The sequence below is a fragment of the Eschrichtius robustus genome, chromosome 3 (assembly GCF_028021215.1).
Source record: "Eschrichtius robustus isolate mEscRob2 chromosome 3, mEscRob2.pri, whole genome shotgun sequence".
Classification (NCBI taxonomy): Eukaryota; Metazoa; Chordata; class Mammalia; order Artiodactyla; family Eschrichtiidae; genus Eschrichtius; species Eschrichtius robustus.
Window position 1 is genome coordinate 151,115,132 of NC_090826.1, and position 26,184 is coordinate 151,141,315.

Genomic DNA, 26,184 nt, shown 5'->3' on the forward strand with positions numbered 1-26,184 from the left:
TTTTTTTTTTTTTGGCCGCGCTGAGCAGCTTGCAGGATATTTGTTCCCTGACCAGGAACTGAAACTGGGCCTCGGCAGTGAAAGCGCCGAGCCCAAACCACTGGACCGCCAGGGAACTCCCTAAAAATGTTTTTAAAAGTGTAACTTCTTTTCCTTTTTATGTTATATGACTTAAAAAATGACTATAGCAATGAAGACAGTGATGTTGAAGATGAATTTGCGACATCAAGAATTTCACAAAATTATTTCTTGAAATAAAGTACAAATTAATGTTATTTTATATAATGTGATTTTTTAAGTATATATTTTCACTAAAACATTTAGGAGTTAAAAAAAGATCAGTGAACGAATGTGCTCTTCTAGGTTGAATTAAAATAGAATATTTAAGGTTTAAAAAAGTTTGGCTGGGGAAAAATAACAGTTTTGCAAAACCTGTGCGATCCAAAACTAAGATGATATTCAACAGCAAGAAGTATTCCAATTTCTCATAACCAGTTCTCACAAGCAAAGAAGTGCATGCCTCACTTTAAGAAGGTGTCAAATAGAAACAGGCAAATCTGAAAGAATTTACCAAGTGTAATAAATTAGAGGTGAAATCACAACAAAAGAATTTATGGCGTACAAAAAAATTCACAAGTAGAAGATTCCTTCTATCAACTTCTCAGAGTCCCATGAGCTCTCCTCTGACCTCTGAAAGATGGGTTTTACCAAAATCTGGTTTACACTGAACTTTTCAGGTATATATGATCTGAAAAGAAAGAAGTATCTGATAAGAACCTGCCGGTGCTCCTTCCTTGTTGCAGACCTTCTTTGTGTAAGTGATCAGAATCAGGTCCAAGTGACAAAAAATCAAGCATGACATATCACACCAAACACCATTTCCTGTCCAACCAATTCTCATCTCTCTCCAGTAATGAAGAGGTGGACGTTCTTCTTGGACTGCAGCATCTGCGCAGCCCGCTCCACGCCGACCACAGCAGCCAACCTCTGGGCATCGTACTTGGAGTAGAGGACAGTGCAGGTCCAGGCAGCTTCCTCTCCTCTGGTGGTGGCTTGCAGCATGTTACAGACGTCACTGTAGAAGTGGGGATATGTTGGCAGTTCGTAGAAAATCAGGTTCCTGATGCCTTTTATCGTGTATCTGTTAGAAGGAGAAAGAGAGGCTATGTCTACATGAGAAATTTTATGGAAAAGCCACCAAAGAGTTTTACAGGGACATAGTCACTCTCGCTGTTTCATGCAAGGAGAAAGACCATGGCACAAATAACACCCAGACCAAAAGTTACTCTAATTTGAGCTGGAGGGGCTCATTTTTTGTGACAACGTATTTGAATTCCTAATGTTTGGCTTAAGATAATGATAAAATGAATTTGCACTTCTTGAGCCTAATCTGAGCAGCCTGAGGTAGGGTGGGGAAGAATAGTAGACAAGAATTAGAAATCTGTCGCAGAAAATTTGAAAAGCAGGCATTTCCAATTTAACATTATCCTCATTATAATCAGGCAAAACAGTGTTCTATAATGGAGATGAGGTCAGACCCAGTACATAAAATAAACTGCATAAACTGTAAATGCACTCCCATTAGTCTTTTCTTGTCATTCTGTAGACATGTTAACTCCATGGCAGATGTCCCAAGTTCACCCATTTACAAAATCCTGCCTGAGGACCCATTAGGCATTATGGGAAGGCAATTAATTTCAACAGCTTCCTCGCTTCTTTGCCTGCTGCACAGGGCTGCATGGTTGTGGGGGGGGGGCGGCGTGCAGACCCTAGGGACTCGTCTTACAGTTCAGGTTGAGGTCAGTCATTCCCTCTTGGGCTCCATGACCAAAGATTTTATACGTTGACAAGGTTCTGATTTTTCCTGTTAGACTCTCATACAGGGCTGATGTCAGACTCCCTCGGGAATTTTATTTTATTCATGGACGATAAGTTTTCCATGTCTTTTTATCCCTTGGCTCATCCTGATCTCTCTGGAGACCCTCCTCTTCCAAAATATAACTGCAGTCCATTACTTGGTTCATCTTTCCACATCCTCTTTCCATAAAGGAATTCTAATGGCTAATGATGTTGAAAAAACACAGTTCTGTCTCAGTAGTTATCAAAACAAACAAAAACAAATAGAGAGTTCCATTTCTGCTTACTATGTAGAAAACTCAAGAGAATACTGCTCCCATGCTAACAAGAAAAAGATAATCTACAACAGTGTTCCTTTTCTTGAGCCTAGATAGCTGATGTCACGGGGCAACCAAGTGAACTGATTTCAGCGGTGCCCTGGTGTGTGTTTAACAATGGATTCTCAGTGGGGGAGGACAGGTGCTGATTTGAAGCATTTGTCAATTTCTGTGGTGTAAATACTCCATTTCAAGCTACCAGTGTCACGTTGCTGAACTTGGAACTGGGAAGAGATGTGCAACCATACCTTAAGAGCTGGTATGAGCCAGCTTCAGCCCATCACTGACTGAATTCCAAAGAGTGACAAGATCGTCTGAAGAAAGACAGGACATACGAACCACTTCACCCTTGGCAGAGCACAGTGGGGAAGAGGGCAGCTGCTAAGAAAGTGGGTAGGAAGAAAAAAGCTACACTTTTAACAAGTTCTTAAAGGGCAATTATGGGCTTGCATGACAGTTCAGAATCCCTGGGATTCCTGGACACTCCTTTACTTCACAGTCATGAGGTCTTTTCCATAGGTCTCCACTGGGAGCCCTGGAGAGGCTGGAGGCAAGGCAGAAGACCTGAGACACCCCGATGGTGGTGCAGACATGAAAACTCACTCTCTTCCCAGAGCCATGTTGTATATGAAGCTAAAGCCTGAAGCCAATTAGAGGGGCAAAGGTCAACTGCTGGGGTGGAGTCAGAAGCAGCAAAACTGTCTGCCCTAAGGGAGGGGCGTTAACTCCCTCAACCCCATCCCTCCCCACCACAAGACTTACATCCAGTAAAAAGGGCAGTCTGTCCTGGGGAAAGGGCATGAAGCCTGTTCAGCCCAAGATCCTGCACTGATGTAAGAAGATGTTTGCCACCACCGCAGAGAAGCAGGGAACTCTTTCCCACCAAGACCCCCCGTAGAACAAGGCAGAGGCTGGCCACCATGGAGGGTGGTGCAGGAACCCTGAGAAAGCGCCAGCTCCAAAGGCCAGGATGGACAGAACCTGCCGGCATCTGAGCCGGACCAGGAGGAGAACACCTGCCCCACTTCAAGCCTTGGGGGAGGAGCTGGCAGGAGCAGCCTGCTGCTGGGGGAGGGGCAGGAGCGTGGGGAGAGGCTCTCCCTCGGCACAGGAGTGCAGGGCGTGGCGAAAGCTGAGAGGGGAGCAGGGAGCTGACACAAGGCCCTCCAGCTCCGGGCCCCACAGTGGGCCACTGTCTGCTGGAGGAACTGGCAGTCTGTGGTAAATAGAAGGTAACTATGGTAACAACCAAATCCTAACTAGATTCACAACTGCCACACTAGTGGCCTGACAGAAGAGGTGTGCCCAGGCCAACTACTTACTCAGGCACTACATTCAACTGACAATTACAAAAAACACAGAAAAGCAAGAAAAAGACATTAAAACCATGAGGTATCATTTTGACTATCAAGTCACTGGAAAAAAGCAGGGTTTTACAGAAATAGGCTAATGGAGTATAAATTATTGTGAGTGTGTATTTTAGCAAGGAGGGGAGAAGATGGGAGTGGCAACACACAGCAAATTTTAAACTGGGTACAGCTTTTGAACAAATAAGTTTTCCTTTCCAAATTTATCCTAAGGAAATGCCTAGGCAACTATGCCATCAACTACGCATACGGACGCTCTTGGCATTATTGTATATAATAACAGAAAACAAATCAATATGCCCATTAAAAGGAAACTGGGTTAATTACATACCCATACAATGTAACACTACGTAACCATTAAAAAGGATGCTATACACACCTTAAAGATTACTTATAATTACACAGAAAAGGTATTTTTACAATGTAAAGATTTAGCAGACCTACCTTGACCAAGTGATTACATTTAGTATCACCAAAAATGGGATAAACTGACACCCTGGGCCTCTTGAGGAGATGCAGGGGGAAGTACACAATATCCTCTATGTAGAATTCTTACTAAAATAATGTTTAAATCTTTGGTCCCCGAATTCTGATGCTCACTGAATCACCTATTTGTTTTTTAAAAATGCCTGTAATTGGTCCCCATCCCCAAACACCATGATTTAACTGATACTGGGGTATGACCAGGGCATTCAGATTTTTAAAAGCTCCCCAAGGGGATTCTAATATGTAGCAAAGTTTGGGAACACTGATCTAAATAATAAGAAAACAGACAAATCCAGATGTGGGACATTCTACAGGAAATTGGACTGTACTCTTCAAAAAATATCACTATCACAACAAGGAACAAAGGAAGAGAATTATTCTAGATCAGGGTTTCTTAACCCTGGCACTACTGCCATTTTAAGCCAGGTAATTCTTTGTTGTAAGGGCTGTCCTGTGCACTGTAGGACGTCTAGCAGCACCCAGGCCTTGACCCGCTTGAACCACTAGACCACTAGAATAACCCTCCAACTGTACCAACCAAAAATGTCTCCAGATACTTCCAAATGTCCCTTGGGGAGCAAAACTGCTCCTGCTTGAGAACTGCTAAAATAGACTAAAGACACATGTCAAACAAATGCAATGTAGGATTCTTAACTAAGTCCTGGATTTGGGGGCGGGGGGTGAGAAACAGCTGTAATAGTCATTTTGGGAACAACTAGGAAAATTTGCATACAGACTAAATATTAGATGGTATTACTGCAGTAATGTCAAGTGGTATGTTAATGGTGTTGTGGTTAGATAAAAGAATGTTGTTTTTAGGCTCTACAGGCTGAAAGATTTAGGAGTTAAGTGTCATGAAGCCTCCCGTAATTTACTCTCAAATGGTTCAGGAAGAAAAAATAAGAGATGTGAGTGGAAAGAGAGAAGGATAGACAGAGAATGTGGGTGCATGAGAATGTGGCAAAATGCTAACAGCTGGTGAAATCTAAGTGGAAGGAGTTAGAGATGTTCACTGGGATAGTCTTACAATGTCTTTTGAAATGAAATCTTCCCAAATAAAAAGTTGAAGCAGGGGCAGGATATAGTAGAACTATATATATATTAACTTAAAAATACATCCATAACATACAAATATATACCAAAATGCTAACTTATTTAAGCTTTTTTTCAATAAGCACATAAAACATTCAAGATAAAAGAAAAAAAATCCCAATGTGTACATTGTGATCCCAACTTTGGTATCCTTTTTAAAATGCCTGTGTCTGTGTGTGTGTGCACGTGCACATGTTTTTTACATTAAAAAGACAGGAAAGAAATACACCAAAATGGGTATTTATATCAGTAAGATTATAAGTGATCGCATTTTTTTAACCTAGATTTTCTAGGTTCTCTACAATAATTGTGTAATACTCTTATAATGAGAGAATTTTTAAAGCAAAATAAAACAACAAAACCAATTCCAATAGGTATTATATTTAAAAACCAAGAAAATCTCTCTTAGTACCAATTCGTCCACAGTAGAGACTAGGCATCTCTTGGAAATAAGAGAACGTGACCAGAACCTCTTCAGAGGGGCAGTTAGTACCAATTCCCATGATCTTCTGCACCTCTTCCCCTGCCTTCCTCCTCTCCTGTATGTGCTTTGGGTCTTCAGTGACCCCTACAAATATGGCGTAACACTGTGACAGGACCTAAAACTAAGGACATTCCAGATGTCTATGTTACCTGACAACTGTTAAAGATAAATGAGGCACCCACAACTGACTTGCAAGGCTGGCTCCTGCATACAGTCTATAAAGACTAGGTCTGTTACTTCTACAACTGGGGTTCTCCCTGGGGCAGGGAGCACTCAGAAACACCCCACTAGCGTTTCCCTCCTCCAGAAATCTTACCTCTAGAGTTTCTGATTGCCCCCTGCTTAAGAATCCTCCTTCCTGTGCTAACCCACTATAATGCTCAGAGAAAGAACTGTGAACTGTCCTCCCCTCAGGAGGGCCATCATGACCAAATGCCCATCCCATCCTAAGATTCTACTGGTTTCATCTCCCCAAAGAAAACAAATCCTCAGGTTGAAAGTTTTTTGCTAGCTCACAAACGAACTGCAATATGTCTAACACTGCCTACTTCCATAGAGAATATAAATACAGAATTTTAAAGCTGGATACTAAAGTTTAAAATACATGTACTTTTCCCAAGGTCAAATGAAAAGATCAAATCACAAAGACACTGCAGATCAAAATACCCATCATCACCTTGGTGACCTCTCAAGCAAAAAAATCTATAGCTGGGAACCTTGAGATAATTGGCAGTTGCAGATTATCTCCATTCAACTCAAACACCCACTAACCGGGTCCAGGGTATAAAGCAAATGGCACATGTTAGGTTTGTCTTTATAGTGACTCTGGGGACAAAACAGCTTGGTCAATAAATGAACAGTGTAAGACAGGAGACTGTCCTGCCTACTTAAGATAAAGGGCTCCTTTGACATCATGCCCTCTCCTTGAAAAGCTGCTACTTGAGAGCAGTCCTCATCCCAGCTTAGTCCACACTTGCTACAGACAATCACGCTGGCAAGTTTTCCAATCCATCCACTTCATTTAAAGGACTTGCTTTGATGTATCAAGCTTTTGGAAAACTAAGGGCTCTTTAGACCTGATGAGTGCAAACTCCCCCAAAATACCATTTCCAACATGAATGAAAACAACAACTCACTGGAACAAAGCAAATAATGATGCCAGCAAGAAGGCATTCGTTAACACTCTTGGGCCAAACAGCCTTGTCTGGGTAGCCAAGATGAAGCCCAGCAAACGCAAATGTAGTCATTCCTCAACTCTCCACTAGCAGATCATCTAGGCAGCAGAATACCCAAAGAAGTCATGTCATGCCAGCCTGCTTCGCTCTGGCAGGCTGCTGGATCCCTCCCTCCCCATCCTGGTAAGGAGAACATTTCGGAGGAACACCATCCTAATATCAGCATAAACTAAAAGGCAATGCGATGCCAAGGTGCATCACCTAATATGTTCCAAAGCCTAGAAGATTTCAGGCTTAGATGTTAGGGATTCTCTGAGGAAACGTGCCCCTCATTAGCTTATGACTGAGAATTAATAAAACAGTAAAGTCAGAACTTAAACTCACTGGACATTATTGTGAATCAGGAAAGAAAAGGTTATAGGATGCAATTTCCAGTCGCTCTAGGTAAGAGCTTAAAAGGGGCTTTTACATTTGGCAGCAGAGAGAATTAGCAAAACAATAAAATAACCAAACTCTGGGGGCACAAAGGGCTGCAACTATCCCAAATAGTAACAGAAGGCTCAATATTACTAACACTCTAATTAGAATTAAAAAAAAAAAAAAAAGAAAAAAATAGGCCAATCCAACTTATTTTGTCAAAGTCACATGGTGGGGAAGCTAAGCAAACCCTGAAGCCCTTAAATATCCAATTCTAAGCCCCTCACCTTTTGCTTCTCATAAACTTCTAGGAGCCCCTTAGTCCTGGTTCTCCTCGGTGCAGAAGTGTGTGTGCACTGCCTCAGGACAAAGGAGAACTTTCTGAACACTGACACTGTACTCAACTTCCATCTCCACAGACCACACAGTCCCCAATGTTTCATCTGTGCTTCTACGACAGGTTCCTCCCTTTCCTGTATTCAGCTGAATTGTTCCTGTCGAGAGCTGCTCAGCTCTGTAATGTCTTTCTTGAGGGGTACACCCACAGCTACAGGAGGTACCCTAAGTATGGACCCACTCCAGATCTATATACAGGTTATGCTGTAGTCACTCATTCGTTTCTACCACCTTTTCCAACAATGCCCATTTTGGAAGAAAACCAACCAACCAATCAAGAAAAGTCTGTCCAGCCCCCCAAACTCTGGCTTCTCTGCAGGAGGTGAAGCAAGGGAGGACCTTATAACACAGCAAAGCCCACCATGCACTTGGAAGCAGGCCCTCCAGAGAGGACACCTGAAACCTGGCCCTACTTTACCTTTTGTAGAAATGGAAGCGCTCTGTGAGGAGCAGGAACTGCTTCTCTCCTTGAAGGAAGAAGTGTCTCGCCCTGGAGACACCAGACTTCTGGGTGTACTCGCAGATATGAGTGAAGTTCAGTTCCTCCTTCTTGAAGTAATTTCGGAGACGCACAAAGTCAAAGTAGGAGGGGACATAGATAAGCGTGTGAGACATGACTGCATCACGATACTGAGGCAAAATCTTGTTGACGAAAAAGTTAAACCTGATTTGGAAAGGCAAAGGGCAAAGTCAGTGGTTTAGAGGTGAGCCATAGTGTCACTGCCAACTGCATGACCCTGGGCAAGTCACAATCTCCTTCTACCTCCCCTAAGAGGCCAATTTGGCCTACCTCATTGCAAAGAGATTATGTAAGGATAAAACTTGTTAAGCGCATTAAAAACTAAGTGCTAACACTATTCATCATAAAGAATAGATGTGATGCTGGTATATCCCAGAGAGTTATTCTAGGAAGTACATAACTGTATCATTCATTCATTCAGTTGTCAATCAGTCAGTCAACAAATAATTACTGAACACCTACCATGTGTTAAGCACCATTCTGCTACCATGGGTCCCCTGACTAAACACAATGAGAAGACAGGGGAATATTACATAGAGAATTAGAAAAACAGTTCTTGCCCTGAAGGGCTTAGAACTAAGTTGTTGACATGCGGCATTAAAAAATTAATGTAATTTAAAAATGCCACAGTCTAGGGGAAAGTACCCGATTTACTAACCCTGCCACTATCGGAACTAGGACAAGACACCATTTCTCTGGCCTTCAGCGTCCTCCTCTGTCAATGGCATGATTGGATTCAATTATTTCATTTCGTAAATGGTAACTAATAAAGCCAACAAGGAATACAATTCTAAATTTGAATGCCCAAGTAAAATCCCTCTCTGTGACCCCCAGGGGTCCAATGGGACAGGGGAGGGTACCTGGCATCAATCACTGAAGCTAGGTTTTCAGCTTCCATCCTCTGGAAGACATGTGGGAGCTGCACCAGGACATGACTGATGGAGCCTGTCATCGGGACGTTCCTCACAGCCACCTGCCAGGAGTCAGTGAGAACATTAGGAAGTGAGCTATCCCCATTGTTGACCAAATGCTATCCTCTCCTTCTGCCTCATGACCCAAACAATACACAATACTTCATGAAAATTCAGAGAAAGAAGGAGAGAACCCACCTGGCCTTGCACATTGACGCAGTACTTGTTGAACACAGAGTTGATCTGGGCATCCTGCAGGGCCCCAAACAGCAGTGTCTGACGAAAGTACTTGGACCAATTATTGAGGCTCCACATGCGCACTCGAGAAAAGTCCACCCCATGTGAGTCCAAGGGCAGTAGGTTCATGTGGTTCATCAAATGCTTTGAGCAGAAATAATACTCCATTAATACTTATTGAACACTTACCTGTTAGGCATTGCTAACATTTCTATAAGCCCATCATCTTATTTAACCCCATGAAGTACATACTATCATCTCCCAAATTACAACAAGAAAACTGAGGCTCAGATGGGTGAGTGACTTGCCCATAGTCAAGCGAACAAGAAGAAAAGCTCAAACTGGCCACCTCGTGCATCTTTCAAAAAGGATCAAGATGCTACCTATACAGAATATTTCTTTTAAAGGAAATTCTGAAATGCCACGCTGGTCACTCTATAAGCAACTCAGTTCCAGACTTGGACAAGAAGGGAAATGCCACGGAAAACAGAGCTGCTGTCCTTCCGTGACTTGGTTCCCAAAACGTTAGAAAATTCCCTGAGTGACTACATGTGCCTTTTGCTCAAAATAAAGATGACTCAACCATCGACATGCCTTTTCTATTTTAATCATATTTTTACCTTGTAATGTATATTGAAGGATCACAAGTACTATAAGTTTATTCCCTACTTTATAAATAAGTACTCCCCTTTATTTGTCCCGAACTTACTCCAAGTCCCGGGGTTGTAGAAAAGGTAAATTTTCACATGCCTTATAAAAATAAACCTACAGTTCTGTGATGAGGATTGTTCCAAAGCACAATCCTAAACCCCAAAACATTGCAGAGTATGTTGAGAGGGAGAAAAAACTTACAGCACAAATTACAGTAACGGGACAAAAACATCTTACATTTCTCTGTAAAACATCACAAATTAAGAAATCATGAGCAATGTTTTTCCATCTCCACTGAAGACCAAACAAAAGAGAACAAGCATAAATAGGAGGAACTATTTTAGATAAAAACATTCCTGGTGAGGAGGAATTTCAACCAACCAACCAACCAACCACACTAAACTGGTCTATTACTAGAAGCAACTTTTAAGGGGAAGAAATCTTTTCTGGAGATTTGAAAATGTTGACAAGAATTTTTATCTTTCTGGATACTTTACTGACCAACTTGTGGGTAGAAGAGGGGACAACATTTTCCATTTTCAAACTGGAAAATGTGGAATATTTCCATTTCCAAGCTGAGTTTTAATCTGGACTTTAATAACCATTTCAGACTCAAACCACTGAGCTTCTTGTCTCTAAATGTGAATGACCAGCATTACCAAGACATGCTCCCAATTCTGCATCAGGTAAATGTCAGCTTGATCAATGATGAGAAGCTCAATAGAAGACAGAAAGTCAAAATCTCTCTTCTTCTCTCCTTCTCCACCAATGATGGTCCTCAAGCCCAGAGGGGAGGCAATGAGGATGTCTGACGAATAGAAGGGGGCATAAAGTCGGATGCTTCTCTGCAGTATTGCCACTCCTATACACAAAACAGCCAAGCATACATCAGTTCATGAGTCACCACCAAGCCATCAGCTTCCACCCTCTCAAACTGCAGCCTCCCCTTGTACCTTCCACATCTTCCCCTTTGCATATAATTGTGCTCAAACTGCTTTAATTATTAAAATCATCATCATCCCTCCTTTGCATCTACGGTCCCTTCTAGCTCCCATCCTCTTCTTTTCCTTCACCGGCAAACCTTCCAGAAAATTGTCTCTACTTTAAAACCTCCCACTCACTCCTTAATGCACTGCAATCTGCCTCTGAGTCTCAGGACACCATTGAAATGACTCTTGCTAAGGTCACCAACAGCTCTCAGTTACCAATTCAATGGCACTTTAGTGTTTCTTGTCACGAATGCATAAGCACTCCCTCCTTGAAATGTTCTTTTCCTTACTGGTGGTTTCCACGACTTTAACACTTACTTCTCTTACTACTGACCTGGTCCTTATCTATTTTTCCATATTCAAAGAGCTCTTCTACAAATCCCTGGATTCACCCACAAGTTCTCTTTCACTCTACATAAAGCTTTGGATAAATATATTCACTAATTCTGGCTTTAACATTATCATCACAAAAATTTATATTTCCTGCCCACATCTCTTTCCTAAGCAACAAGTAGCAGTTTGTAAAGAGCCCAGATCATATGTGAAGGAGATTCACTTGCTAATCTTAAAGCATCTACCAGAGGGGCAGAAGTTGGCTGGGACTCTCTCTGGGGACAGAATGCTGGCAGATGCCATTTTTACCAATTCCCTCTACCTTGATGGCACTGGTGGGTGCCGTTTTTTGCACTCTCACTCTAAGTTGCTAACAGTGGTGGCGGGTGAGTACCCCCTACCCCACTGCCCTGCGCTGCCTGTGTGCAGCACTGACAGACATGCACAACGAGCAGCCGCGCCTACCCCACCTCATGCCACGCGCAGGACACGACCGGAGGCCACAGTCGCATGCAGCCCACACAGGGGACACTCCTTGAGCACCAGGCTCAGGCAGATGGAGGTGGGACTGCATTTCTAGACTCCATGGGAGTGAAACAAACAGAGAGGGGGAGTTTATAAGACAACCAAGAACTAGGAAAAAGTTAAAAATACAGTTCATCTCCCACACAGGGCCACTCCTTCAAGATGGGGCAATAACTGTTTTGCATAATACACAGAAACAAACACGGAGAGTCAAGCAAAATGAGGAAGCAGAGGAACATGTTCCAAATGAAGGAACAAGATAAAACCCCAGAAAAAATATTTAATGAAACAGATGTAAGTGATTTATCTGATAAAGAATTCAAAGTCATAGTCATAAAGATGCTCACCAAACTTGGGAGATGAATGAACGAACACAGTGAGAAACTCAAGAAAGAGACAGAAAATAAAAGAAAGTTCTAAACAGAACTCACACAGCTGAAGAATATAATAATTGAACTGAAAAATACACTAGAGGGAATCAACTGCAGACTAGATGGTAGAAAAGAACAGATCAGTGACCTGGAAGACAAGGTAGTAGAAATCACCCCAACAAAACAGCAAAGAGAAAAAATATTTTTAAAATATGAGGACAGTTTAAGGGAACTGTGGGACAACATCAAGTGTACTATCATCAGTGTTAAGGGGTCACAGAAGAGAGAGAAAGGGGCACTAACATCCACATTATAGGGGTCCCAGAAGGAGGACAAAGAGAAAGAAAGGGGCAGAAAACTTACCTGAAGAAATAATGGATAAAAATGTCCCTAACCTGGTGAAGGAAACAGACATTCAGGTCCAGCAAGCACAAAGAGTCCCAAACAAAATGAACCCAAGGAGATTCATGCCAAGACACATTATAATTAAAATGTCAAAAGTCAAAGGTAAAGAGGGAATCTTATGCAGCAAGAGAAAACCAACTAATTACAGACAAGTGAATCCCCATAAGAATATCAGCTGATTTTTCAGCAGAAACTTTGTGGTCCAGAAGGAAATGGCATGATGTTCAAATATGCTGAAAGGAAAAAACTTCCAACAAAGAAGGAAGGAAATAATAAAAGTCAGATGAGAAATACTGAATAAATGAAATGGAGACAAAAAAAAAAAAGATCAATGAAACTGAGAGCTGGTTCTGTGAAAAGATAAACAAAAATAACAAACCTTTAGCCAGACTCAATAAGAAAAAAAGAGAAGGGGCCCAAATAAAATCAGAAATGAAAGAAGTTATAACTGACACTACAGAAATACAAAGTATCATAAGAGACTACTACGAACAATTATACACCAACAAGTCAGATAACCTAGAAGAAATACATAAATTCCTAGAAACACACAATCTTCTAAAACTGAATCATGAAGGAACAGAAAATGTGAATAGATCAATTACTAGTAATGCGATTGAATCAGTAATCAAAAAACTCCCCAAAAACAAAAGACCAGGACCAGAGAGTTTCACTGGTAAATTCTACAAAATATTTAAAGGAGATTTAATACCTATCCTTCTCAAACATATCCCAAAGACCTGAAGAGGCAGAAACACTTCCAAACTCATTTTATGAGGCCAGCATAACCTTGATACTGAAACCAGACAGAAACACCACAAAAAAAGAAATGTACAGGCTAATATGCCTGATAAACACAGATGCAAAAATCCTTGACAAATTATTAGCAAACTGAATCCAACAATACATTAAAAGGACCATACACTATAATCAAGTAGAATTTATTCCAGGGATGCAAGGATGGGTTGACAAAGCGGGTATAGAGGCAATGTATCTCAACATAACAAAGGCATATACGATAAATCCACAGCTAACATCATATTCAGTGGTGAAAAGCTGAAAGCATTTCCTCTAAAATCAGGAACAAGACACGGATGCACACTTCTGCCACTTTTATTCAACAGAGTATTGGAAATCCTAGCCACAGCAACTAGGCAAGAAAAAGAAATAAAAGATACCCAAATTGGAAAGGAGGAGTAAAACTGACTTTGCAGATGACATGATACTTTATGGAGAAAACCCTAAAGACTCCACCAAAAAACTGTCAGAACTAATAAATGAATTTAGTAATGTTGCAGGATACAAAATTAACAAAAATCTGTTGTGTTTATATACATTAATAATGAACTATTAGAAAGAGAAATTAAGAAAACAATCCATTTACAATAGCATCAAAAAGAATAAAATACCTAGAAAAAATCTAACCAAGAAGGTAAAAAACTTGCACTTGGAAAACTACAAGGTATTGATGAAAGAAATTAAAGATGACACAAACATGCAAAAATACACCATGCTCATAGATTGGAAGATTTAGTATTGTTAAAATGTCCATACTGGACACCAAGGAGGGAAAGTGGTGATGGGGGTGGTGGTGTGATGAATTGGGAGATTGGGATTGACATGTATAAACTAATATGTATTAAATGATCAACTAATAAGAACCTGCTGTATAAAATAATAAATAAAATTCAAAAATTCAAAAAAAGGGCTTCCCTGGTGGCGCAATGGTTGAGAATCCGCGTGCCAATGCAGGGGACACGGGTTCGAGCCATGGTCTGGGAAGATCCCACATGCCGTGGAGCAACTAGGCCTGTGAGCCACAATTACTGAGCCTGCGCGTCTGGAGCCTGTGCTCCGCAACAAGAGAGGCCGCGAAAATGAGAGGCCCGTGCACCGCGATGAAGAGTGGCCCCCACTTGCCGCAACTAGAGAAAGCCCTCGCACAGAAACGAAGACCCAACACAGCCAAAAATAAATAAATAAATAAATTTTAAAAACACAAAAAATTCAAAAAAAAAAATGTCCATACTACCCAAAGAAATCTACAGATTCAATGCAATCCTTATCAAAATACCCATGACATTTTTCATAAAACTAGAATAATCCTAAAATTTGTACAGAGCTGCAAAGGACCCTGAATAGCCAGACTGATTAGGAGAAAGAAGAACAAAGCTGAAGGTATAACACTCCCTGATTTTAAACTACACTACAAGTCTACAGTAATCAAAATTGTATGGTAATAGCACAAAAACAGACACAGATCAACAGAACAGAGAGCCCAGAAATAAATCCATATTTATATGGTCAATTAATCTATGACAAAGGAGGCAAGAATATACAATGCGGAAAAGACAGTCTCATCAACAAATGGTGCTGGGAAAACTAGACAGCTACATGCAAAAGAATGAAACTGGACCACTAGCTTACACCATCTACAAAAGTCAACTCAAAATGGATTAAAGACTTGAACATAAGACCTGAAAACCACAAAACTCCTAGAAGAAAACATAGGCAGTAACTTCCCTAACAACAGTCTTAGCAATATTTTTTTGGATCTGACTCCACAGGCAAGGGCAATGAAACCAAAAATAAACAAATGGGACTACATCAAACTAAAAAGCTTCTGCACAGCGATGGAAACCATCAATGAAACAAAAAGGCAAGCTACTGAATTGGAGAGGATATTTGCAAATCTATTAAGGGGTTAATATCCAAAATATATAAAGAACTCATGTAACTCATTATCAAAAAACCCCAAACAATCCAAATAAAAATTAGCAGAGGACCTGAATAGACACTTTTCCAAAGAAATCGTACTGACAGCCAACAGTCAAATGTAGAGATGCTCAACATCACTAATCATCAGGGAAATGCAAATCAAAATCACAATGAGAAATCAAAACTACAATGAGGTACCATCTCACACTGGTCAGAATGGCCATCATTAAAAAGTCTACAGGACTTCCCTGGTGGCGCAGTGGTTGAGAATCTGCCTGCCAATGCAGGGGACACGGGTTCAAGCCATGGTCTGGGAAGATCCCACATGCCACGGAGCAACTAGGCCCGTGAGCCACAATTACTGAGCCTGCGTGTCTGGAGCCTGTGCTCCGCAACAAGAGAGGCCGCGATAATGAGAGGCCCGCGCACCGCGATGAAGAGTGGCCCCCACTTGCCACAACTAGAGAAAGCCCTCGCACAGAAGCGAAGACCCAACACAGCCATAAATAAATAAATAAATAAATAAAATTTAAAAAAAAAAGTCTACAAATAACAAATGCTGGAGAGGGTGTGGAGAGAAGGGAACCCTCCTATACTGTTGGTGGGAATGTAAGTTGGTGCAGTCACTATGGAAAACAGTATGGAGGTTCCTCGGAAAACTAAAAATAGAATTACCATATGATCCAGCAATCCCACGCCTGGGCATATATCTGAACAAAACTATAATTCAAAAAGATACATGCACTCCTATGTTCATAGCAGCACTATTCACAATAGCCAAGACGTGGAAACAACCTAAATGTCCACTGACAGATGAATGGATAAAGATGTGATACATACATACAATGGAAAACTACCCAGCCATAAAAAAGAACAAAATAATGCCATTTGGCAGCAACATGGATGCAACTACAGATTATCATACTAAGAGGAGTCAGTCAGAAAGAGAAAGACAAATACCATATGATATCACTTGTATATGAAATCTAAAATATGGCACAAATGAACCTATCTACAAAACAGAAACAGACTCACAGACCTGTGGTTGCCAAGGTTGGGGGTGGGGAGAGGGATGGACTGGGAGTTTGGGGTTAGTTGATGCAAACTATTACATTTAGAATAGATAAACAACAAGGCCCTACTGTATAGCACAGGGAACTATATCCAATCCCCTAGGATATGCCATAATGCAAAAGAGCATAAAAAAGGGTATATATGTGTATAACTTGCGTCACTGCTGTACAGCAGAAATTAGCACAACACTGTAATTCAACTATACCTACTCCAATTAAAAAAAAAAAGAATAATAATGTATCAGGTGGCTAGTAAGTGCTGTGATCAAAATGAAATAATATAAAATGATAGGCTGTGATTTTGGAGTTATAAATTCTTACAGCCACCATGTATTACGAGTTGCTATTAACCAAAGCATAGAGAGAAAAAAAAACACAATGAGATATCACCTCAAACCTGTCAGAATAGGTCTTATCAAAAAGACAAGAAATAACAAATGCTGGCAAAGATGTGGAGAAAAGGGAACCCTTGTGCATTGCTAGTGGAAATGTAAATTGGTGCAGCCACTGTGGAAAACAGTATGGATGTTCTTCAAAAATTAGAAATAGAACCACCATACAATTGAGCAATTCAACTTCTGGGTGTTTATCCAAAGAAAAAAAAACACTAATTCAAAAAGATATATGCGGGGCTGACCTGGTGGTGCAGTGGTTGAGAGTCTGCCTGCCAATGCAGGGGACACGGGTTCGAGCCCTGGTCTGGGAGGAGCCCACATGCCGCGGAGCAACTAGGCCCGTGAGCCACAATTACTGAGCCTGCCCGTCTGGAGCCTGTGCTCCGCAACAAGAGAGGCCATGATAATGAGAGGCCTGCGCACCGCGATGAAGAGTGGCCCCCGCTTGCCGCAACTAGAGAAAGCCCTCGCACAGAAACGAAGACCCAACACAGCCATAAATAAATAAATAAATAAATAAATAAATAAATAAATAAATAAACCCAAAAGTTAAAAACAAAAAAAAACTCCCCCCCCCCCAAAAAATAAATAAATAAAGATATATGCACTCCTACGTTCACTGCAACATTTATAATAGCCAAGATATGGAATATGGAAGCAGCCTAAGTGTCCATAGATGATGAATGGATAAAGATGTGGTGTGTATACACACACACACACACACACACACACACACACACACACAATGGAATATTACTCAGCCATAAATGAATGAAATCTTGCCATCTGCGACAACAAGGATGGACCTTGTTGAGGGTATCACAGTAAGTGAAATAAGTCAGACAAAGACAAATATCAATAGCATGTGATTTCACTTAGATGTGGAATCTAAAAAACAAAACAAACAAAAAACCAGACTGATAGATACAGAGAACAGACTGGTGGTTGCCAGAAGGGAGGGTGGGGTTGGAGGGTGGGCAAAATGGATGGGGGAGATCAGGAGGTATAAAACTTCCAGTTATAAAGTGAACAGGTCACAGGGATCCAATGTATGCCATGGGGAATATAGTCAATAATATTGCATTAACTTTGTATGGTGACAAATGGTAACTATACTTATTGTTGTGGTTAAGTTTGTAAGGTATACAGACATTGAATCACTATGTTGTACACCTGAGACTAATACGTCAATTATATATCAATTAAACAAAAGACTGATTTATCAGCTGCTTTTTGGCCACCTGCATATGTTTAAAACTAACCATAAGCTCTCATCCCCTTGCACTGCACACTCCAGCCATGCTAAAGCCTCTGAATCTTAGGTCATGCCAGTTTATTCACCCTGATGCCTCCACACATGCAGTTTCCTGTCTGAAACTTTTTCTTCCACTCTCATCACCCCACTTTGTACCTGGCTAAATCCTACTCAGGTTTCAACTTAGTACGGATGGTACCTCCAACAGAAGGCCTTCCCTAACAGTCCTGTGCCCATTTTGAGCAAGGATATTTGCTTTAAATACTTTAAATAGAACACCCACTATCCTCTAACCATAACACATCTCATCCCATACTGTCTGGTTTGTCTTAAGGCTGGACTTCCTTAACAGTAACTTTTAATTCCGTATCTCCAGCTTCTTAACAGTGCCTGGCACATAGCAGATTCTTAATAATTGGTAAATGGGCATATGTGACTAATAAATATTTTCCAGGAACTTTTTCAATGTACAACCAACCAAGTACATGGGAGCTGAATGAGAGACAAGCAAAAATGTGCAAAGCTGGGTGGGAGTCAGTAAGTCCAGAGTGGAGATAATTCAGGTGTGGGCACTCCACATGGCAGGCAGGAGGGAAGTCCATTACGTACAGATGCTCTAGTTTATTCATCTTCCCCAGACTGACCCACCCAGCCCCATCACCTCCAACTCCCCCAAGAACCCCTGTAGCATTGACTGTGAGCTACCAGCTATAGGCATGCTGAGACATGTTATAAACATGCATGTGCCTTTCATACATGCCTTCACAGACACTCCATCCCATTAGCCAAGTATGCACCCCATTGGCCAAGGCAAGACTCTCCCCTGGTAGACGAGACGTCTCAAATGCATCCTGGTTCTGCTAGGAGGCTGAGTCAGTGACCCTCTGAAAGAATGCCTAATTCCAGGCTTCTAGCTTCCAGCTATGTGCACCTCACACCTCAGGTCCCTCAGGGTCTCAGTTTTGACAAGGAGGAATTACCAGTCCTGAAGTGGTCATCGATGTTGCCGACAAATACAGCTTCATAATCCTCAGGCCTCTTCAGGTTGGGTGGTCTCTCCTCGGGATCTGAGCCATACTCTCCATTAAACCTCTTTTTGTTGCTTACAATTATTTTCTTCTTGCTGTCGCCCTCAAGAAGACTGATGAAGAGCTGTACCACCCGCAAAGCAGCTTCCCGGAATGGCACCACTATCAGCACCTGCGGAGGGAGTGATGGGCAGCCTTGGCGGGGCAAGGGGAAGGAAGGACCGCTCGAGGTGAGCCTGCTGAGGACCTCAGGAGCCCTCTGTTCCGCAGCCCCTGGCCAAGCACCACATCCGTGTCACCCCCTTTACACAGGACCTGGCTCCGTACTGAAGGCTGAGCATCTTTCCGACCCACAGCACCATGTCCTATGGACTTCAATCTCATGGCTCCTTGGGGGGCAATTCTTAAGCAGAACGTAGAAATACCTTTTGAGGTAAGTCAATGCTGTTTACAGAGGTTAAACCCGAGGGCATAAACACACAAAGCTCTTTGAGGACAAGAAATGTTACTCATTTCTGTCTCCCACAGAACTTAGTTCAGTATTTTGATCCATAAGACCCAAGGAATATGCTGAACAAATGAATTAGATGTATTAAGTAGAGAATAAAGCTAGTAAGGAAAGGACTAAAGCATCATTACTTTTCTAGTACACTTCCTAGTACATTTTTCAGAAATGATGGTAAAGGGTTTCTGAAATAAGATCATATTTCAATGGGAAATATAGGATTCAGTTTTCCAAACATTTCCAAAAGTGCTTAATGTTAACTGTTGAGGAAAAAAACCAGAAGATGCTTAACAAATGATTAACTTCTAACTACCCTCGTGTAAACAATACAATCAATGGATATAACCCCAGTCAGATAAGGCAATTCATCAAATTCTGAATGTGATTCATGGGTAATCTACCTCATATTCTATTTTGCAATTCTAAATGGAAACAGATAATCTTATTATCCTGATGTTCAAGATTCTGAGGTAGTTTCCCAGAAAGGCAACCAGCACAGCCAGAGGGGTGTAGTGATTCAGTTTGGTACAGTGCAGGGATGATGGATCAGTTTTGAAGAGGGCCAAGTTACTGTCCCGGCTGTCACACTAAGTAAGTGTCTAGGCTTTGGTTTCCCCAGCTATCAAACAAGAGGGTTGGACTAAGAAATCTTTAAGAGCCATATCAGTATTAAAATCCTAAAATCTTATTAAGCTCAATGAGAAGAATCTAAGAAGATGAGGCTTCTTCAATATAGACATAGAGGCTAAGGGGTAAGGGGGTATGGGAGGCACAGTACGTAGCTCCAGGACATCATGAAAAATGTAGACAGAATTAAAAGATGTAAGCCCCCAATCCACTGGAGCTTAGGCTTATGAGCCCACATAAATGTAATCACCACTTTAAGCAGCAATAATGATACAATGCAAAAATAGGGATTTTGTTTTCCAAGGTTTACTTATTTATGTGGCTCAGTGAAGAGAATCCTTGGCTCTAGTCCTGTCTCTGCTATTTTTTCCCTGGTTCTCTTTAGCAAGGTCCTCTATGAATCTGGGTCTCTGCCCACAGGTGAAATATGTAGCGATTGAATAAAAGGCTCCTTAAGGTCCCATCCAGCTCTGACAATCACAAATTAGAGATTTATAGTGGAGTGTTACTTATGTAGGATCAGGGTTTATCTTTAAGGAGAGAATTATCATGGAGGTACCTCCTACTCAAGTTTCCAGTTAGATCTGCTGTTAGAGACAGTCCACTGAGCTGTCTGCAGCACTGCTCTGACATTACCTGGCCCATCTAATATGCTCATTCTTGGACTCATTCATTACTCCAATCATTAAAACATCTGAGAACCTGCTAAGTGCCAGGACCTACATGTCAGTGCCTTACAGCCTCCTTGAGGGCAAAGTTCTGCTGCTGCCACTCACCTTGGGCCTTGTTAGCCCTTGGTCCCTGAAGTCATCATCATCACCCACCCCAAGTTTCCGGCTTCGGCATCTGCTGTTGTTGGCAAGCACCTGGGCATTGGCTTTGAGGACATGATTTATCACATGCAGGCAGTACACGTGGCGGATCTCTTCCCCATTCTTCAGGGCAGTCCTTTCTGGGTAGAACAGGTCCCGGTAAGAATTCATAATTAAGAAGAGCTCTTTCTGGAGGGGTGTGAAGGGGCTACTTGATTTTGGGGGACCAGAGAGGAACTGACTGTTGGTCTTGATCCAGGTGGATTCCAGAGGCTTCTGGAGATGAAGTGACTTTAAGTCAATGTCCTTTGGGGGTTTAAAGGTTTCCAACTGTTGAAATCTGGATGAAAAGACAAGCTGGCCCAGGATGGGCCACTGTGGGAGAAATGATCAAGAACTAAGTTAGAAATGAATTACAGTACCTTACATTCATATAGTGCTTTATAATTTACCAAGGCCTTTCATAGCTTACAGATACTCTCACTTTATCCTCACAACAACCTTACAAGGTAAACACTATAATGTTTTTCTTGCAATTTAGGAAATGCTGAGATTCAGAGGTTATACGATTCAGACAAACAGGGGAGAACAGAGCTAAGGGTTAGAGGCCAAGGTTTCTGACTTTAGAAACCTTGTGAGCTCTTCACTAGATCAGTGGGTCACAAACTGTCCTGTGGACCACACTGTAGGAAGTCAAAATTTACTCTAGACAAAAAAAAGGGGGCCCGACAGTCAAATAACTTCGGTAAACACCACAAAACCTAATCCTCCTCAGGGAGAGTCACATGCAGATTAGACACTAAAGGTTCTGCTGAGTCCTGTAACAAGAACTCTGTTCCACTTCGGTTGACCCAGAGTTTTCCAAATTTACTTGGGCATGGAACAAGGTTTTTGTTGTTGTTTTGGATTTTTTGGTTTTTTTGGAGACATATATTAGAATCGTAAAAAATAGTATTTTGTGGAATACCAGTTTGGGAATTTTTGCACTGTAACAAAACTGTTGATCTTAGCAATAAAGAAAGGATGACCTCTGCAATAAAAAAGAATTAACTATTGATAAATGCCAACAACTGGGATGAATCTCCAGGGAATTATGCTGCGTGAAAAAAGCCAACCTGTATGATTTTATTTATATAATGCTTTGGAAATAACAAAATTATAGAAATAGAGAACAGATTAGTGGTTACCAAGGGTTAGGAATCGGGGAAGGGAGGTGGGTGTGGTTATAAAATGGCACCAGGGAAGAGGAGGGATCTTTATGGTGCTGGAAATGCTCTGTATGTTGACTGTGGTGGTGGCCAGGGCAACCTACACGTGATAAAACAGTACAGAACTAAATAACACAAATGAGCGGGAGCAAAACTGAGGAAATCTGAACAAGATAGGTAGATTGTATCAATGGAAATTTCCTACTTGTGATATTGTACTATAGTTTTGTAAGATGTTATCATTGGGGAAACTGGGCAAAGGGCACATGGGATATCTTTGTATTATTTCTTACAACTGCATCTATAGTTATTATTATCTCAATAAAAATTTCAATGAAACAAGGATGACCAATTCTTATCAATAGCATCAGTGGTGAATAAAAAATCACCGAAAAAAGAAGGAAAAACTGCTCCATACTGAATAATTTAGGTATGAACCTATCTCAGATATTTCAAACAAATGAACAGCAGTAGCTACTGTTTGAACACTTTCTACATATCTTCCAGTAAACTAAATTACTTTATTTTGATGCAGGCATTACTGTCCCCCTCTAACAGATGAGAATAGTGAAGATTAAAAAGGTAGATTAACTTGCCTTAGGTCATGAGATAGCCCCTTGCAGATGCTGGTCTAAACCCTGGTGGTATCTGTCTCCAAAGTATTATTATCTTATTTGTCCCCACCTTCCAGCTTCCCAGTGCCTTTTCTAGCTATGCCTGTGCCTTACTGGGCTCTTCCAGCCTTCCTCGGTTTTGCTCCCTATCAAGCCATCTGCCACGGGTGTGTATCATACATTCAGGGAAACCACTAAAACCCAAGACCACTGCTTTTCTCCATTTGTGACTGTGATGATGGAACAATGCTTACTTTTAGCTGGTGGGTAGTTTTGGGGTTTGTGGCAACAGCCTGGATTTCTTTTTCTTTCAGTTCTTTGTTTACGTGTTGTGCAAATGGATCTAATTCAGAAATAAAGAATATTAGAACACTTAGAGCAAATGACAGGGATTTTTCAGTCTTCCCCTGTGAATGACATCCTGTTCTTCATGATGTTAACTCATCTTTTTTCCCATCAACGTTCCCCATCATTTGTCCCACTCCAGAACTTAAAAGTTTCTGACAGGGTCATCTCCCTAAAGCATTTCTTTAATCACATTATTCCCCAGCTCAAAAACCTTTGAAGAAACTTCTCGGTCTGAAATTCAACATACACCTCTAACCTACCTCTCTAATGTAATTTTTGAATTACATGGCTCTCAAATTCTTCTGCCACTGTGGCTTTCCTTCCTTTAACTGAAAATTCTATCCTCTCCTTCACCGCATTTCTATATATCCAAATAGTATCAGTTGAATGTTACCCCCTGACTCACAATAAATAACTACTTCCCAGGAGCCTACTGTGTCAGGCACAGTTCTGGCTCCACTAAGAAGGCATCTCTGGTCCCCTATAGACAGTCATCACTTTCTCTCAAGTGGCCCACCCTGCCCTCAGTTATCCACACCAACACATATATGTGCATGTCCTACCTCACCTAACTAGACTGCAAGATCCCTGAGGGTAGGTTCCACGTCTGATTTAACCTGCATTGGAAGACAAATATAAATGCTCAACACTCAGCTGAGGTGAACAAATGATCAAAATGGTAGGGTCATTGCTCAGGGTCAGTGCTCTGCGCTGGCCACCCAATCTTCTCTTCCAGTCCCACTCATTTAAGAAGCAAAGTTAAATGACCCATTCAAGGACCCAGGTAGTAAAACTTCAAATGCAATGCACCTTATATTAAGACCTAAGATAAAGGTGAACAATAGGAAATAAGAATTCTAGGTGATAATATATCAGTACAGACCAAACAACTAGAGAAACTTTTAGGATAGTCAAGCCTCCTAATGTTTCCTCCAGGGTTTTTTTTTTAAGTTCTTTTGAGTTCAGAACGGGGTTTGTGCCCAAATTCTACCTGCTACTTCTTCCTCTTGTCTAGAATAGCTAACAGAACCAAATGAGGATTAAAATTTCAACTTCAATGGCACAGCTGGTTGAAGAATGGCACTGTGACCAAAAAAGGCAGTCAGGACACAGAATGAGACCAACCTGACTTACCCACCCAGGCACAGGCTAAGACACAGGACCTGAGAGACAGCAGAGCCCTGCCTCAGCCTACCACAGGCTTGTCTAAGTGACAGTCACGAGGACAGAGGCATGGCCCAGAGTGTTCTGTATCTTGACTTTGGCGGTGACAATATAGATATACACATTTGTCAAAACTTATCGAATTACATACTTAAAAATGGGTACACCTTGTTGAATGTAATTCATACCTCAATAAAGTTGATTTTAAAGTTAAATTAAAAAGTCGCCTATGGTGACTTCCCCGGTGGCACAGTGGTTAAGAATCCGCCTGCCAATGCAGGGGACACGGGTTCGAGCCCTAGTCTGGGAAGATCCCACATGCCGCGGAGCAACTAAGCCCGTGTGCCACAACTACAGAGTCTGCGCTCTAGAGCCTGCGAGCCACAACTACTGAGCCCACGTGTCACAACTGCTGAAGCCCGCGTGCCTAGAGCCTGTGCTCCACCACAAGAGAAGCCACCGCAGTGAGAAGCCCGTGCACTGCCACAAAGACCCAATGCAGCCAAAAATAAAGAGAGAGACTGGGGAGACAGGGTGGAGCTTTCTGGCTTCTGAGGTGCTTCCTGGTAATAAGGACCAATCAGATTAGCCACTGCCAGGTCTCACAAATCTGGAGAATTACTGCTCCAATAAGGAAGAGCAAGTGAAGGATAGAGGGAAAAATGCAAAGTACTTTTCTCCTCTTTCTCTCCCTTCCCTGCTTGGGGAAAAAAATCAGAAGTCTTCCCCTGACCCCAGCTGTGGATCGTGAGCTTTGGGGAACTGGCCTTCCCTGCTATCATTCTTCAACTGTTTGTTCTCCTGAACAGCCGCGCCCACTCCCAACACTGCCTAACCCTGAAAAACACAAAAGATCTTGGAGAAGCATTTCTTTCCAGCTCTACATCTAGCTGCTAAACTATCTGGTTTCTACTGCTGCTCATTCCAATAACAGGAGATTTAACAGGTATTAGACCACAACCGTCCATACTAAGCACCAGCTAAATTCAAACAACATGCGCTGTGCTCTGACCCTGTGACGCTTTCAGAGAACAGTTGCCTCCTCCTTCCTCTTCGAGAAAGTTGGTTTCTAGGCTGAAGAGTGACTCATGTTTTGCATCTGTAAACTCCTCTGGGGACTCCTCTGATGTGCCAGGTGGCCCGTGCCCATCTTTTCCCTTAGGGTCAGCAGGTAAGGCCGCATCTGAAGTTTTGATAAACATTTTGTGAAATTATTTACGACTCATAAATATAATTACACTTCTGTTGACAAATGAAATCTAATTCCTTAGACTATCATTTACTTTTAAGCAAATTCAGGTAGAAGACATAAGTTTCAAAATTGAGCTTGACTGCTGAGCCGGTACATGTAAAGATGTTCAAAGCAGCATTGATTATAACAAATAACTAGAAAAAATGATTTTGTCATTTCTATCGATGGGGTACTAATTAAATTACCACATATTATTTACAATGGAATACTATGTGATTAAGCTTATGTGAACCCACAGTTACACACGTTATACTATTAAAGAAAAAAAAGTTACAGAAATGTATGAGACCATTATGCACATACACACAAATATATTTATATACTTGTATTCACTCATATATCCATAAAAAAGTAGTCTGGAAGGTTCTATAAAATGCTAAAGGTGTTCACCTCAGGGTGGAGGAGATATACATTAATTATATTACCCTCTTAAATTTTTACAGTAAATATATATTACTTTTATAATTAAAAAAACCAAACTTTTCATTTTTAAAAGCCCAAAACATGAAAGAAAACTGGAAAACCAACAAAATTAAACAAAAACATCCCTAAGTCTGAGGCAATGATTTTTTTATCCCAGTACAAGTGATGAATTAAAATACTAAGAATGATGTATGACACCTTAAAGTATAGAAAAAAATACAGTAAGGGA

The 26,184-nt window shown here is 41.4% G+C and overlaps 1 protein-coding gene across 3 annotated transcripts in view; it reads right to left on the reverse strand.

Moving 5' to 3' along the window:
* Positions 1 to 310: 310 nt before the first annotated feature.
* Positions 311 to 26,184, reverse strand: part of UTP25 (UTP25 small subunit processome component) — a 29,448-nt gene continuing 3,574 nt past the window's right edge. For 2 of the 3 annotated variants that reach the window (XM_068541492.1, XM_068541494.1), the window contains 9 exons: positions 25,293 to 25,463; positions 23,023 to 23,111; positions 20,911 to 21,321; positions 18,955 to 19,174; positions 10,570 to 10,772; positions 9,221 to 9,403; positions 8,972 to 9,084; positions 8,010 to 8,255; positions 311 to 1,141 (listed from right to left, as the gene is read on the reverse strand). In XM_068541492.1, coding sequence (XP_068397593.1) covers positions 898 to 1,141; positions 8,010 to 8,255; positions 8,972 to 9,084; positions 9,221 to 9,403; positions 10,570 to 10,772; positions 18,955 to 19,174; positions 20,911 to 21,321; positions 23,023 to 23,111; positions 25,293 to 25,463 — 1,880 coding nt within the window. In that variant the 3' untranslated portion in view covers positions 311 to 897. The remainder of the gene's footprint in view (positions 1,142 to 8,009; positions 8,256 to 8,971; positions 9,085 to 9,220; positions 9,404 to 10,569; positions 10,773 to 18,954; positions 19,175 to 20,910; positions 21,322 to 23,022; positions 23,112 to 25,292; positions 25,464 to 26,184) is intronic. The other variant, XM_068541493.1, reaches the window with a different exon arrangement.